The sequence below is a fragment of the Schistocerca cancellata genome, chromosome 6 (assembly GCF_023864275.1).
Source record: "Schistocerca cancellata isolate TAMUIC-IGC-003103 chromosome 6, iqSchCanc2.1, whole genome shotgun sequence".
Lineage (NCBI taxonomy): Eukaryota > Metazoa > Arthropoda > Insecta > Orthoptera > Acrididae > Schistocerca > Schistocerca cancellata.
The window spans coordinates 14,634,115-14,649,906 of record NC_064631.1 but is presented as its reverse complement, the minus strand read 5'-3'; the positions used below and the strand labels follow the sequence as shown (position 1 = coordinate 14,649,906).

General features: G+C 36.8%; 1 protein-coding gene across 1 annotated transcript in view; it reads left to right on the top strand.

The window, feature by feature from the left end:
• The window catches only part of LOC126191100 (UDP-glucosyltransferase 2-like), a 116,681-nt gene that overhangs the window by 23,954 nt on the left and 76,935 nt on the right, over positions 1 to 15,792 (top strand). Inside the window, exon 2 of the mRNA XM_049931835.1 lies at positions 15,433 to 15,711. Coding sequence (XP_049787792.1) covers positions 15,433 to 15,711 — 279 coding nt within the window. The remainder of the gene's footprint in view (positions 1 to 15,432; positions 15,712 to 15,792) is intronic.

Genomic DNA, 15,792 nt, shown 5'->3' with positions numbered 1-15,792 from the left:
CTGTATAGTTAATTTTACATATCGTGCAGTAAAGTCGTTAAATGGAGTTTCTGTTTTAATTAGAGTACTATACATATTTCAGTGTACCCCTATTCAAATTTGTCGTTAGAAAATATCGAGTCTCTTCAGTTTCTTACTCTTTTTGTGATTTCCGCCACTATAACCTACGCCACCAATTAACTTAGCGCTGTTTACATTTGCCTGCTGCTACATTCGCCTAACACCCAGACATTCTCTGCTCATCTCACCGGAAGCTAATTTACTTTGTACTAATTATTAACTGGTATAGTGGAACTGTTTGTAGTGTAATTTGTATTGTTCAATCTACCATCATGTGTGACAAATGTGGATGTTATCGTAGATGAGTGAGCATGGGAGTGAAATGTCAGGATTGTGGGTTGGTGTTCCACTAGGGTGATCGTTGCTGTTATAGTGCCAGAGGAAGGCCCGCCAATGGAGTTGTAGATTATGTAGCCATGACAAGAAAATCGCAAAACAGGGTAAAAAGATATGTGCCCTTCAGGCTGAACTAGAAATGGCGTACTTAGAATTACACAAGTTGAAGGGGGAAAGAGACAGTGGGAGCTTGGAGCAGGTAACAAGTAGTAGTCAGAAGAAGAAAACCCCAGAAATCACTTTTCAGATTCCAGTGAGCAATCAGTTTGATTTGTTACCAGAAGTAGAAGAACCTCCAACAGTTTTTGAGCAAATTAGGGTGCAGCAGACTCATAGTAACAATTTTAATGCTAGGTCGGGAGTAGAGTCATGCAGAAAGAAAATAGTCCTGCTGTCAGGTAGCAGTCATGAGAGAGGTGTAGGCCAGTTGCTACGGGATAGGCTGGGAGTCGAGTGCCAGGTCACAAGCATTGTGAAACCCAGTGGTAAGACCTAGGGGTCTTGTGCAGAGATATTGATGGTGAGGACCATGTTCTTATAGTAGGAGGAGCAGGAAACAGCCTGGCTAGCAATTCGGAGTATAGTATTAGGTGTGACCTAGATGTAAAAGGAGCAGCAACAGCTCACACTCGTGTAAGGTTTGCTGGCCGCGGTGGTCTAGTGGTTCTAAGCGCTCAGTCTGCAACCGCGCGACTGCTATGGTCGCAGGTTCGAATCCTGCCTCGTGCATGGATGTGTGTGATGTCCTTAGGTTAGTTAGGTTTAAGTAGTTCTAAGTTCTAGGAGACTGATGACCACAGATGTTAAGTCCCATAGTGCTCAGAGCCATTTGAACCTTTTGCACCGTGTAAGGTTTGTGGATGTTTTGCAGTGCCATGACCAGCCTTGGGTTAATACAGCTGTCAACCATGTTAACAGACAGCTGTGGGATGGGGGTGTTACTGTTAGCAGAAACTAAACCTCATATCTGTGCTGTGGCTGTTGATGCAACTAGGAAGTGGGGTTATGCTGGTCATGGCCTGCACCTGAATAGGAGGTGGTAGGATAGATTAGTTGATCTTCTTGCAGAAAATGTAAGGGGGGCCACATGCACATAAGACAAAATACCCGTGATTACTGGAGTCAGAGGGACACGTTTTTTAGGTTAGGGTCATGATACAGACAGAGTATTGAAAGAAATTAAAACAGAACAGTGCCATAATGTCTGTAGCAGTACCCAAAGAAATAAAATTTGTGTGTTTCATTAGAACATTAGAGGATTGAAAAATAAGATCGATGAGCTTCTTGTATGCTTAGAAAATGGGGTACATTCTGTAGGTATATATATTTTGTGTCTCTCTGAACACTATGTTATCGCAGGGATGGAGAAGTTAAACTTAAGGGATTACAGATTAGCGTCTTATTCATACAGAGTCAACATGGAAAAAGGAGGAGTTGCTACTTATATAAAAACTGGACACAAAGTCAAATATATCGAAGCAAATAGTTTTTGTGTAGGTCAGGTCCTTGAAGCATGTGCTTGTGAGTTGCTGCTTCAATATACTTCTATAGTAATTGTAACAATCTACAGATCCCCTCAAGGTAACTTTCAGCTATTCATGAAAAATCTAGGGGCAATATTGAGATACCTGTCAGGCAAAAGGAAGCAGTTAGTGGTTTGTGGTGATTTTAATGTAGATTTCTTAAAAGATACAGATAGGGAAAGTGAGCTAGAATCTTTGTTTCGTTGTTTCAATCTAGTAACTGTAGTCAATTTTCCAACTCATGTGCAGCAGGATAGTAGGTTACTTATCGATAACATTTTCATAGACAGTGCTCATGCAGAAACTACTAATGTGTACCCAGTTGTTAATAGGCGATCTGATCAAGATGAACAGTTAATGGAAATAACACATATAGCACCCTACAGGCTTGAGGAAGATTCATACAAGGCCGGGAGGCTTATTGATGCGAACCAGGATAGAGAGCCTTAAGAGCAGCCTGGAAGAGGTAGTATGGGATGAAGTACACCAGAAAATGATGCTGATACCAAATTCAATTTATTCCACCCTAAATTTGTCTCAACATTTGAGAGTTGCTTCCTTGAAACGTTATCCAAAAAAGCCATTACAAAGTCAAGTAAGCCATGGATTACTAGGGAGGTCACAGAGTAAGAGGAAGGTCAAATATATGTGCCGACCAGAATAAGTGAGGATCCGACAGTACTTGCTTACTACAGTAGATACTGCAATATTTTAAGGAAAGTCATCAAGAAGTTGAGAAGTTTATGTGTCCTGACAAAAATTAATAATGCAGATAACAAGATTACAACTATATGGAATATCGTTAAATGCGAGACAGGGCAGCCTGACAGTGCACAGCATACCATAGAAATAAAGCGAAATGATTATGTTATGAGTGACAATTCACAAGTTGCAAATTATTTTTAACAATCACTTTCCGAATGTAGCACCAAAATAGGATTATAGGGTTCAGTTGAAGAAGCAAAAAAATATGTTAAAATGTCATTCCCCAGGACTTTACGTCTTTAGAAATAGCAACAACATCCCCCACTGAAATTAAGGGAATTATAAATATACTAAAAAACAAGAGCTCATTTGGTGTTGATGGAGTCTCTAACAGAATTTGAATTGTTGTTCTAATTTAATTGGGGGAGTCCTTAGTGATATATGTAATGATTCGCTGGCACAGGGAATTGTTCCAGACAGATTCAAATACACCATTTTCAAACCTCTTCATAAGAAAGGGGACAAGAGTGACTTAAATAATTACAGACCAATCTAATGGCTCACTTCATTTTCTAAAATATGCGAAAAAGGTATGTATTCAAGAATAGTCTCACATTTAAATGAAAATAATTTACTCAGCATGTCACATTTCGGATCCTCGACTGAAAATGCCATCTTCACATTTACCCATCAAATAGTACTAGCACTAAATAATAAATTATCGCCAATTCGTATTTTCTGTGATCTTTCCAAGACTTTTGACTGTGTGGATCATAGAGCAACTCAAGTTTTATGGAATTGAAAGCTATACACACAGCTGGTTTGAATCATACTTAACAAACAGAAAGCAAAAAGTTGTGCTGAATAATACAAATAATGTTTGTAGGATGGTAAATTCTAGTGAACGGGGAGTTAGCACAAAGGGAGTCCCACAGGGTTCAATTTTGGGTCCTCTGCTGTTCCTTATTCTTGTGAATGACCTCTCACTTAACGTTCAGCAAGCAGAACTAGTACTTTTTGCACATGATGTGAGTGTTACAATAAATCCCATTCCAGAAAAAGCAGCTGAAGATATTGTTAAACATGTCTTCCAAAGAATGAAATGCAGTCGGGCATTATCCCCCTGAAATATAGGGTTTCGCAGGGATGAAATGAAGGGTAGAGCCACGAGTCGTAACACATCTGAAATGTAACGTCCACTGTTCAAAGTTCCGTAAATGCGAACCAGACGTGACCGAAACGTGTAACCAATGGCACCCTATACCATCACGCTGGGTGAACGCCATTATGGCGATGACGAATACATGCTTCCAATGTGCGTTCACCGCTATATCACCAAACATGGATGCGACCATTATGATGCTGTAGACAAAACCTGGATCCATTGAAAAAATAACGTTTTGCCATTCGTGCGCCCAGGTTCGCCCTTGAGTACACCATCGCAGGCGCTCCTGTCTGTGATGCAGCATCAAGGGTAACTGCAGCCATGGTATCCAAACTGATAGTCCATGCTCCTGTGAACGTCATCGAACTGTTTGTGCAGATGGTTGTTGTCTTGGAAACATCCCCATCTGTTGACTCAGGAAAAGAGACGTGGCTGGACGATCTGTTACAGCCACGTGGATAAGATGCCTGTCATCTCGACTGCTAGTGATACAAGGCCGTTGGGATCCAGCACAGTGTTCCGTATTACACTCCTGAACCCACCGATTCCATATTCTGCTAACAGTCATTGGATCTCGACCAACGCAAACAGCAATGTCGCGATACGATAAACCGCAATCGCGATAGGCTACAATCCGAACTTTATCGAAGCCGGAAACATGATGGTACACATTTCTCCTCCTCACATGAGGCATCAGAACAACATTTCACCAAAAACAATAAACTGTATTTCACTGAAGAAACAATAGAAATTCCTATAGGTCGGTATGGTTTAAGAAGTTACAAAAATTTATTCATTCGAAAAATCTAAATATTATCACTGCAGCAAGTGAAATTTTAAATAGAATTACCATTGAAAGTAATGTAAAACTGCATATGAATATAAAATAAGATAGTTTTGTGGGTGTTCTGGGGTTTAATAATCAAATTATTAATGCAAATTAAAAAACTGTTGGTAACAGAGTTCCTAAAATTATTCCATATGAATTAATTAATATAAATTTTAGTTAGCTGATGGAATGTTTGTAAAGCATACTGATCACTTCCATAGAGAAACTTACAATTCAAACCTAATGCAGAATTTGGTGGACCAATAATTCATGAACCACATTATTCTGTATATATTCACCTTTTTGAAAATATTCAAGATTTAGAAATTACAGTAACTGATGAAAATGATAAATGTGATTGTGTAACATTAATCTTAGAAATGTCTTGATAAATTTTATTCTTATTAAATCATGAACAGTATTGAGAGTTATCACTTTTACTCGTTCTTAGTGAATGAAAAGATTAAAAATAATCTAAATCACTGTGACAAAAATATATGGATAAATAAGGTAGATGTTGGCTTCATTCTAATCATGTTCAGTTGTACATGAGCTATAGTATTATTTGAGCAGATGGTACTGATTTTCCATCATATGAAGGAAAATCAAATAAAAATGAATTGACAACTATGTGGCCAAGCTATTCCAGGTCATCACTATAAACAAATCACTACAAAGAAAATATTTTACCTAGAATGGAATATCCATTCATATCATCATCTGTCCCTGTGTAATTGACTTCGACTACAGCTCATGAGTTAACCGTGGAAGGTCATATCGTTAATAATGGTAAGATAAAAAATAAGGGAAATGAATTACTTTTTCCACTAGATTTGTCTGATAGATTTTTCGAAGATTAAAAAGAAGTGATGTGGTAGGGTGATTTAACCATAACTTTTACCTGGAGTTCAAGTGCTGTAGATGCCATTCTTACATGGGCTCATAAAAAAGATACTGGAGTTCAACTAAAAGAAGGCAAAATTGTAGAAGAATCTATGGAAACTTTTGTTCCAGTCGTAAAATATGAGCCAGAATATTCACTAGAGTTAGAAAAAGAAAGACTAACTAGTGCAAAAATTCCCATTTCTTCCTTTCAGTCAGAAACAGTTGAAATAATCAGATTGAATGGAAAAAGAAATTTTGAACTAGATATTACTAGAATGGAATATTCACTCTGCATGGGAGTGTGCACTGATATCAAACTTTCTGGCAGGTTAAAACTGCGTGCCAGAATGAGAGTAGAACTCGGCACCTTCGCCTTTCATGGGCAAGTGCTCTGGAAGGTAGGAGACGAGGTAATGGCGGAAGTAAATCTGTGAGGACAGGTCATGAGTCGCTCTTGGGTATCTCAGTTGGTAGAGCACCTGCCTGCGAAAGGCAAAGGTCTCGATTTCGAATCTCGGTCTGCTACACAATTTTTCTCTGTCAGAAAATTTCAGATACTATAGATTATTATAATTATTCAGAATTTGATATCCCTCATGTTATTTTTTGTTGTGTTTCAAACTAATCGAAAAAGTAATCAGTTAATTGCTTCTTCTTCATTCGAAAATGTAAAATTACAGAACATCTATATAAAGGATGGATGAAACGAGGTTTTTGCCTCAAGAAATGTGGAATCTAGACCCACCAAATAATTATCTGAAAGCATATGGTACCTCCGCAGGTTTTAAGAGAGTCACTCAATAGAATGATTATGTCAATGTAAATCCCTTCAGTTTTGTTGCAAATTATCCTGTTTTAGGTATAAATATGTCTAGGAGAATGAATATGTTCACCACACAAAAAAACTACATTGAAATTAGTTGCCACTTTCATTGATAAAATTCCGGAAGATAGATATTTCCTACATAGTCATGTTGTTTTTGTTGTTGTTGTTGTTGTTGTTGTTGTTGTCTTCAGTCCAAAGACTGATTTGATACAGCTCTCCAAACTACTCTATACTACTCTATCCTGTGCTAACCTCTTCATCTCTGAGTAACTACTGCAGTCTACATCCTTCTGAATATGTTTAGTGTATTCATCTCTTGGTCTCCTGCTACAATTTTTACCCTTCTTGCTTCCCTCCATTACTAAACTGATGATTTCTTCATGCCTCAGAACGTATGCTACCAACCGATCCCCTCTAGTCAAGCTGTGCAACAAATTCTTCTTCTTCCCATATCTATTCAGTACCTCCTCATTAATTATATGATATACCCATCTAATCTTCAAATTCTTCTGCAGCACCACATTTCTAAATCTTTTATTCTCTTCTTGTTTAAACTGTTAACCATCCATGCTTTGCTCCAATACATGGCTACAATCCATACAAATACTTTCAGAAAAGGCTCCCTGACACATACTTCTATACTCAATGTTAACAAATCTCTCTTCTTATATCTTCTCTACTTCGACCATCATCAGTAATTTTGCTTTCAAAATAGCACAAATCATTTGCTGCTTTATGTGTCTCATTTCCTACTCTAATTCCCACAGCATCAACTGATTTAATTCGACTACATTCCATTATACTCGTTTTGCTTTTGTTGATGATCATCTTATATCCCCCTTTCAAGACACTGTCCATTCCATTCAGTTGCTCATTCAGGTCATTTGCAGTTTCTGACCAAACTACAATGTCATCAGCATGTATGGTAAGGAAAATGTAACATATGATTCTCTGCACATAGTTTTGAGTGAAACTTTTTAATACTCTTAATTTTTGTTCTATATAAATGGAAACTCTACTGATGAAGCTTAATAATACAAGCAATTCTAATTTGTTTAAAAAGACTAGTGAGCTAGATGTGAATGAATTGTATTACATTATGAACTATGAATATTTAAAAGCTAGATATGGAGAGAAAATAAGTATGGAGCCAGATAATAAATTTAAAATTAGTTTGCCAAACAGGTTGAACAAAGTAATTATACCTGGGACATTCAGATTTTGAAGATGTTAAGATTAAGCTAAACTATAAAGGAACGATGAGAACTAAAAATAACGATTTCGAGTTTCATGATCTCGTGTTCATTATGAGAGCAAATTTTTATTGATTTAAATTTTATATTTATTGTGTGGGCAGGCTTGGTTTGCTCATTAAATAATCCGCTGGTGCGCTCGACCTACCTTCTTAATACTATAATTATAATAATAAAAAAACAATAACATACACAGAACATGAGATAAAGAAAAGCAATTAGCCCATTGCTCCCCACGAACATGGAAGCACACGTCATGAAGCATCAGTAAAGTTTAGAAATGTTAAGAACCTATGTAGAATACAGTTATGACTTACTACGGCACGTGTACTATGAAGGTAACAGTGAGAAAGTTCTCTTCTGGCTGCAGTGTGTGTTTAAATTACTTCATCTGTCCCACAGCTTCTGTGGTATATCTACATTTCCCTTTTTTTGAAATTCATTATTCTCTCATATGACCACTTCTACTTTCTTGCAGATGAGAAACAAGCTGAATGCAGTCTTTCGAAATGGACAGAAATACTTTGTCTGACAAAAAAATCAAGCATGCGAATGTGGAGGAGGAAACGAAAGTAAATGAAACGTCTTCTACATTTTTTCCTATAGTAAAAATGCTATTGGATTTATAAAATATAAAAAAAGTTGGTGTTGATGTTGATCAGAAACATGAAAATTTTGAATTTCCCATAGTGGCTGATAATATTTAAAAAACTGAAAACAAAAGTAATATGTTTATTAATGTTTATTTATTTGTTTGAAAATATCAAGTATATCCATTAAAAATTACAAAATGTAAAAGAGAGAATTATGTAAATCTTCTATATTTGAAGAACAAAAATAGTTCAGACTATGGTTACAGAAAAAAATTATGTGGGCTTGTTTCAAGTAAAATTACAAAACATGAAGAAGTAAAATTTATTTGTGATATATATTTACTCCACTTCAATAGTAATGATAAATTAAATAGTCACACAAGATTGCTTAGTTAACAAACCATTAAAATTGATTTCTTAAAGAAAGGTGAATGCATAAGTTTTAAAAATGTTCAGCATAAGCAGAAAGTTCCATTCATTGCTAATGCTGATTTTGAGTTTCTTGTTACAGATGGATAATATACACCCTAACCCAAAAGTTAATATGCAGTAAAGTATCAAATACATGACCCAAATCGTTTCTGTTATTGTATTAAATAAATAAATGGACACTATAAAGATTCAGTTATTTTGATCCAAATTGTTGCAAACATTTCTCAAATGTATGAAAGGAATTGAAGTAATTGGAAGAATTTATTTTGAAGTTGAAGATATGAGATCATTAACATCCAAAGATCAATCAAGACATATAAGATAAAAAATTTGTTCATTATGTAAATGTCAATATTCACAAACAAAATGTTTGTCATCATGATCATATGACTGGAAAATATATAAATCCACTACATAATCTTTGTATTTTATAATTAAAGCACCGAAATTTTGGACCTATGTATTTACATAATTTATCTGGACATTATAAAATAAATAAATAAAATAAAATAAAATATTAATTATTGTATATGTATGATAGTGATTGGTTATAATTAATATTTGCTTATCTGGAACATGGACGTTTAATTATTTGGTATCAGACACTTGACAATGGCTTTTTCGTAAATGCAATGTTATTCGTAGTTGACCGTGAAATGTGATTCAAATAATTGGACTTCGTATTTAAATCGTTTCCAAAGACTGCTGCGGTAGGTGCGGACTCAAAATCTCAATATTAGAATAATTTGCCAGCCATGTCAATACATCATACAGAGGTGACTGTCTACTAAACATAAAAAAAGTTTACACAGTTAGTTAAATCAGATATATTCAACGAATAAGCCTACAGTTAAATAATTCAACTTACTTTCATAAATATAGAATCTCTACAGGGTCGAGTGGCTAGTGAGATTGCAACTCGCAGTGTACTTATGTAACATCAAATATGGCGGTGTGCCAGTTAATAAAATATACGTGCTTCCCGCACCAGCTATTCTACTCGACCTACTTCTTGTTAATGAAACATAAGAGTGTCATAATTGTATTTTGTTTTATCAGTGGCATAGCGCTGCAGTTCTGTGCCATAGGCTTAATTTAAGCATGCACAATTAGTTTGGGAAGAATTTAACATGGAAAATCTTGGTGAATAACATGGTATCTTGAAATAAAATTTTGTTATTATCTCAAGTACTAGAAAATTTGAGAAAAACTTGCATAAAACTTTATGATTTAGATTCCTTTTTGTATTTTACTGCATCTGGTTTACCTTTTGATGGTATATTACAATGACATGACAACCACTTGAATTTTTACATGATTACAACATGATTTGAATGATGAAAAAGTTAATAAGGGGGGCTACATTCTAATGTTGTAAAAGAAATGAGGAAGCAAATAATAAATATATGAAATATCATGATGTAAAAAAAGATATCGAATTATGAGCTGTGTGTCAATGCTTATTAAATGGAGGGTTTGAATGAGATGATCCAAATTCATTTAATTCTACAAAAATAAGTGAAATTTCTTGAATGTCATCACTTGCGTACATATTTGTATTAGATCTAGAATACCCAAATTCACCACTTGACCCTGAAAATAAAACTGTGTCTGGAACTGAAGAAAGCAAATTATTGACTGCTTTGAAAGACAAGCATAATTATGTAATTGATTACAGAAATCTTCAACAGTGTATGTCTCTAGGAATGAAAATAACAAAATTATAAGAAGTTTTATAATTTAAGCTCTCTGATTAATAAAAGAAATATATAGAGTAGACCAAAAAAATTAATCTTTAATTTTGAAAAAGATTTCTACAAACTGATGAATAATTCAGTATTTGGGGAAACAATGGAAAATATGAGAAATAGGGCAGATATAAAATTGGTTTCGATGGAGAAAAGTGAGATGAACTAAACCAAACTCTAAAAGGGAGAACAATATTTATTACAAATATCACTGATATCCATGCAAATAAAAAAATGTATTTAATGAGCCAATTTATGTTGGAATGAGAGTACTTGATTTACCTAAAGAACTACTGTATGACATTCACTATAGAGTTATGAAACCAAAACATGGTGAGAAAACTGGGTTGTCTTATCAAGATACAGATAGTTATATATACAACATACAGACTAAAGATTTCTATAATAACACGAAATCGATGATTGATAAATTTGGTAGTAGTTAGTACCCAACAGATGACAGATACAATATTCGCTAAGTATAGAAGAAAGTTTTAGGAAAATGAAAAATGAATGTAATACAAAAATAATGGAAGAATTTTTGTGTTTTGAGAGTAAAAATATATGTGTATTAAATTGGAGACAAAATAGAGAAAAAAGTGACAGTTGTAAGGAAATGTGTTATTAAAAATAATTAAGCTTAGAAGATTACAAGGTTGTTTGCTTAACAGTAGGAAACAGTACAGAACCATGAATTTAGTAAGAAGCATGAAGCATGAAATTTATTTATTTGAGGTAAATAAAAAGGCACTGAGCCCACAAGAAAAAAGATCTATTTTGTAAAGCAGACTAGATACACTACCACATGGACGTTATACATGATTATCAACAGCATAAAAATAAAAAAAATTAAATATTAATGAAAGTCTTATCTATAAAAGGAGTCTCTGCTCAAAAAGCTTAACAATGCTAGAAATACTAATTTGTTTTAAAAGATGAGTGTGCTGCAAGTAAATGTTTTATTTTATATTACAGACTGTGAATATTCTAATACTAGACAAGGAGAGAACATGTGTTTATAACTGAATAAGAAATTTAAAATTATGTTACTAGATAGATATTTGAAAATAATTAGTGTTTGGGATGTTCAATTTTTTGAAGATGGTAATACTGAATTGAGATACAAGAGAATGAACAAATATAAAAATAATGATAATGGCTTTAATGATCTAGAATTTCTGGTTACGAAAAATTTTATTCATGATAATCTCTTGAGCAATGGTTAATCCCCACAACATTTGATACACCAAAATGAATAACATCTAAAATATTAATGGTAACAACAGAGCACTGTATTCAATGTAAAGTACTTCTTTTTTACCTTGGGTGTAATTTTAGGTAAATATGAATAATTTAATTTTGTTGATAAGTTTAAATTGCCTATTATGTCATACTTCACTGTCATACAGTCATTGTATGTTCTTGTCCACGGAAAGTGAGGCAGAAATTAGGAATGGGACAACAGATAGAATTTGTAGGTTCAGGCTAACTAGGGTCAGTTGGCCACAAAGCCAAGTGTGCTTTGCTACAAATTCTGTCTACTCCTAGTTTAAGAAGACTGTTGTAAATAGTGAAGGGGTATCCATTATTGGCAAATAAGGTCTGTCTTATGAGTGTCTGTTGTGCTTATTAAACTTTTGGAAAAACGCTGAGAACTTACACATCAACTCTATAGCAAAGGATAGAAAATGCGGCGATAGGGATAGGAGGCGGTGTAAATGTATGTGGTGGTTAGATTTCGTGTCATACATATGTGACATTCCTTGCCTTCACAATAAGCAGTTGAAATTAGCACATCGCTAAAAGCAGCTGACAGTGTAAAAGTAAGTGACTGTGATCACAAAACAGACAGGATGGAGGATGGAATTGTCGTTTGATAGGTTCTCGTCTGTGGCACCCAACATGGAGAAAAGTATGGAGAGAAAAGGAATACTGTGTTGGTACATGTTTACACATCCCTTACAGTACACAAGAAAGTGTGCACTCAAGTGAACGTGGAAAATCAGATGTGAATAGTTGGGCCACAAAATGCACATTTTTTCTATAGACGTAGTGAACAAGATATCATGGCATAGTGCGCTCTAAGGAAATCAGACGCTCTTGCTTTCTCTGCAGACTGTGCATTGCATATTGTGGTGTGCGTGCTGTAAGACCTTCGGTACACGCACCATCAGATTATTTGACTTGTCGCTCTAACGAAGTAGGCGAGTGTCAGCAATATGTCTCGTGGTCTTATCATGGCGTGTTTATCTTCTGCCGTTGACGATGGAAATGCCACTTGCACGCTTAGAGTAGCAGATTGACGGTGACCAACTTTAAACACAACTTGATTAATTTTCACACACATTTATTAAAATAATAAAAAGCATAGAAAAAACTTATGTTGGTTCTGGATGCTATTTACAATTGACAATCTGAAGTTCCTTTGGTCTTGGTACGTTAATATTATTCTTACATATCTCTGATACTTGACAAAGTATCTATTCATTTATCTTCATGGCTATGTACAGGAATATCATAATCTTACTAGGCGCAGACGGAAACTTGACTATAGACTGAAGCGGACTAATGCAGACTGACTAATTGCAGGTCTGTACACTCGTTATAATACCTCGAGCGTTCAGGTATCACTGCGCGAGTGTGATCCGCGAGGAAAAAAGGTTGTACGTTAGCAAAAATCTCATTGGCTGCGTTGCATATTAATACGCGGATCGGCGGAAGCCGAATTTGGTCCGTCTTTATGGCAGCGCCATCTCGTAGTACGGAGACGGACGAGCGCTGCGCCTGCGCTGTTGTGCTTAGCGGGGCGCGCTCTAGTGGGAAAGTTGTGTACGCGCTGGCTACGCGGAACTATGTACACAACACATGTCGTGAGAGTAAACACGAAAAGCGGAAAACAGTCATAATGGGCGGGAAGACGGGAACTGAGGGCAAGCTTGACATTTCTTCAAATTTCTTTAAGAGAATGAATACACACGTTCCGAAATTAATTGAAGGTGAGGTGGTAGAATTGTCTATTATTATGGGTAACTCTGCAACAGGCACTAACGAATTGAGGAAAGTAATTACTTCCTTCGGGAAGATATCGACTATTCTAAGATTTTGTGCCAGATTTAAATCGAATTCTGACAAAAGCTATATTTTTGGAATGTAAACATCGCTACTGCGGGCACTAATTGTCTTCGATGTCTCAATGACGCCCCTGTTTCGGCAGTATTGTGAACGTAGTGTGTTTACTTTCTTTTAGTTTGTCCACCGATTGCTTTTGCGTACAGCATTTTTCTTCTAATTCGGAATCACGTTTATTCCTGTTGTGATAATCTGTATTTCTGAAGTCAAAAAGACACGTCTTCAGTTAATATTAATGAACTGATACAACGTAAGGAACTGAAAATAAATATGTCGCCAGGTTCGGATGAAATCCCAGTTCGGTTTTACAAAGAGTAATCAACAGCAATGGTTCCTTAGTTGCCTTGCACTCATCGCGAATCCCCCGCGCATTGCAAAGTCCCAAGCACCTGGAAAAAAGCGCAGATGACTCTTCTATGTAAGAAAAGTATAACAAAGGACCCGCAAAGTTACAAATACCCCTACTGTTGGCTTGCTGCACAATCCTTGAACATATTCTCCATTCGAGCATAATAAATTTTCTTGATACCGCGAAGCTTATCTCCACGTTTCGGCGCGGCCTTAGAAACTGTCGCTCGTCCGAAACTCAGCTTGCCCTTTTCCTACACGATATGCAGTGAACTACAGATGAATATTGGTATATTTCTCGAAAGCATTTAACACCGTGCCTCACTGTAAACTGTTAATATACGTAGCAGCATATGCAATAGGTTTTCTGGTATATGTATGGCTCGAAAGTTCCTTAAGTAATGGAGCCTTTCATATTGTCCTGGACGGCGAGTGTTCATCAGAGCCAAGGGTATCGCAGGAGTGACCCAGAGAAGTGTGATACGATCGTCATTATTGTTCATATGCATGAATGATCTGGAGGACAATGTGGACAGCAATATCCGATTGTTGTTGTTATTACTGTGGTGTATGAGAAGGTGGGAAATGGAGTTATTGTAGGAGGATGAAAGATTACTTAAACAAATCTGTTGTTGGCGTGAAGCATGCCAGATAGCTCTATATGCAGAAAAATGTGAGTAAAGATGGATGTAGGAAAAATAATCGCATAATGTTCAGATGCAACATTACTAGTGCCCTGCTTGACAAAGTGACATTTTTTAAATATCTAGGTGTAGAGGTGAAAAGTGATATGAAGTGGAACAAGCATATGAAGATTGTGGTAGGAAGGGTGAATGGTCCACCTCGGTTTACTGGAAGAATTTCTGAAAAGTGTGGTTCATGTGAAAATGAAACTGCATATAGGACGCTAGTGCGACCTATTCTTGAGTACTGATGGAGTATTTGGGACCATACCACGTTGGATTAAAGGAAGACATCGCAGCAGTTGAAAGGTGGGGTGAGAGTTTGGTTACTGGTCGGTTTAGACGACACATAAGTGTTATGGACGCGCTTTGCGAACTCGAATGGGAGGCAAGTCAATGCTCTTAAAAGAGAACACTATTGAGGAAATTTAGGGATCCGTCATTTGAAGCTGACTGCAGAACGATTCTACTGCTGCCATTTCGCCAAGAAAACATGAGAAAGTATCTGCTGGTGGAATGGGAAAGGAAATGATAATAATGGTAAAGAGAAGCACAGTATGGTGGCTTGCAGAGAATGTATGTAGATGTAGATTTCCGCCCTGGAGCATACAATGGATTTAAACTCAGAGAGATGCTCTCTTTAGTGACATGTGACATTTTTCTGTATGTCTCACACATTTCAAACTATCGTCTTTTGATGTCACAGAGATACATACGAATAATTTTGTATACAAACGTTCAGTTCTCTGCAGCAAGCAGCAGCAAGATGGAGGAAGCGAGAGTAAGCAGTCTGCACAATGCGTCGGAGTCTTGTTGTGCGCTAAAAGGAACTTGCAAATATTGAATGTGTCTTCAGTACCGGTAATAATTGCTTGCAGGCGGGCGGCTGGTACTACAGGCGCCGCCACTTGTTACAGATGTCGCTGGCTCCTGTCAGCCCCGCCTTACTGTGCCTGGCGCTGGTCCTGCTACTGTGCCCTGCGGGCGCGCCGGTGGAGGCCGCGCGCATATTAGTGGCGTTGCCGCTACGTGCAGTCAGCCACTTCCGGCTGGTGCAGCCGCTGTTGCGCGCGCTGGCCGCAAGGGGTCACCAGCTCACCGTCATCTCACATTTCCCCCAGCAGTCGCCACTGCCCAACTACACTGACGTCAGCCTCAATCGCGGCGACTACCAAGGCCAAGTTCCACCGCCTTACGTAAGTTCTCTGCACGCAAGTCACGTGAAAAGTCAGCCGTGGTGCATACATCGCAGCATGTGACACTACAGGTCTTACGAG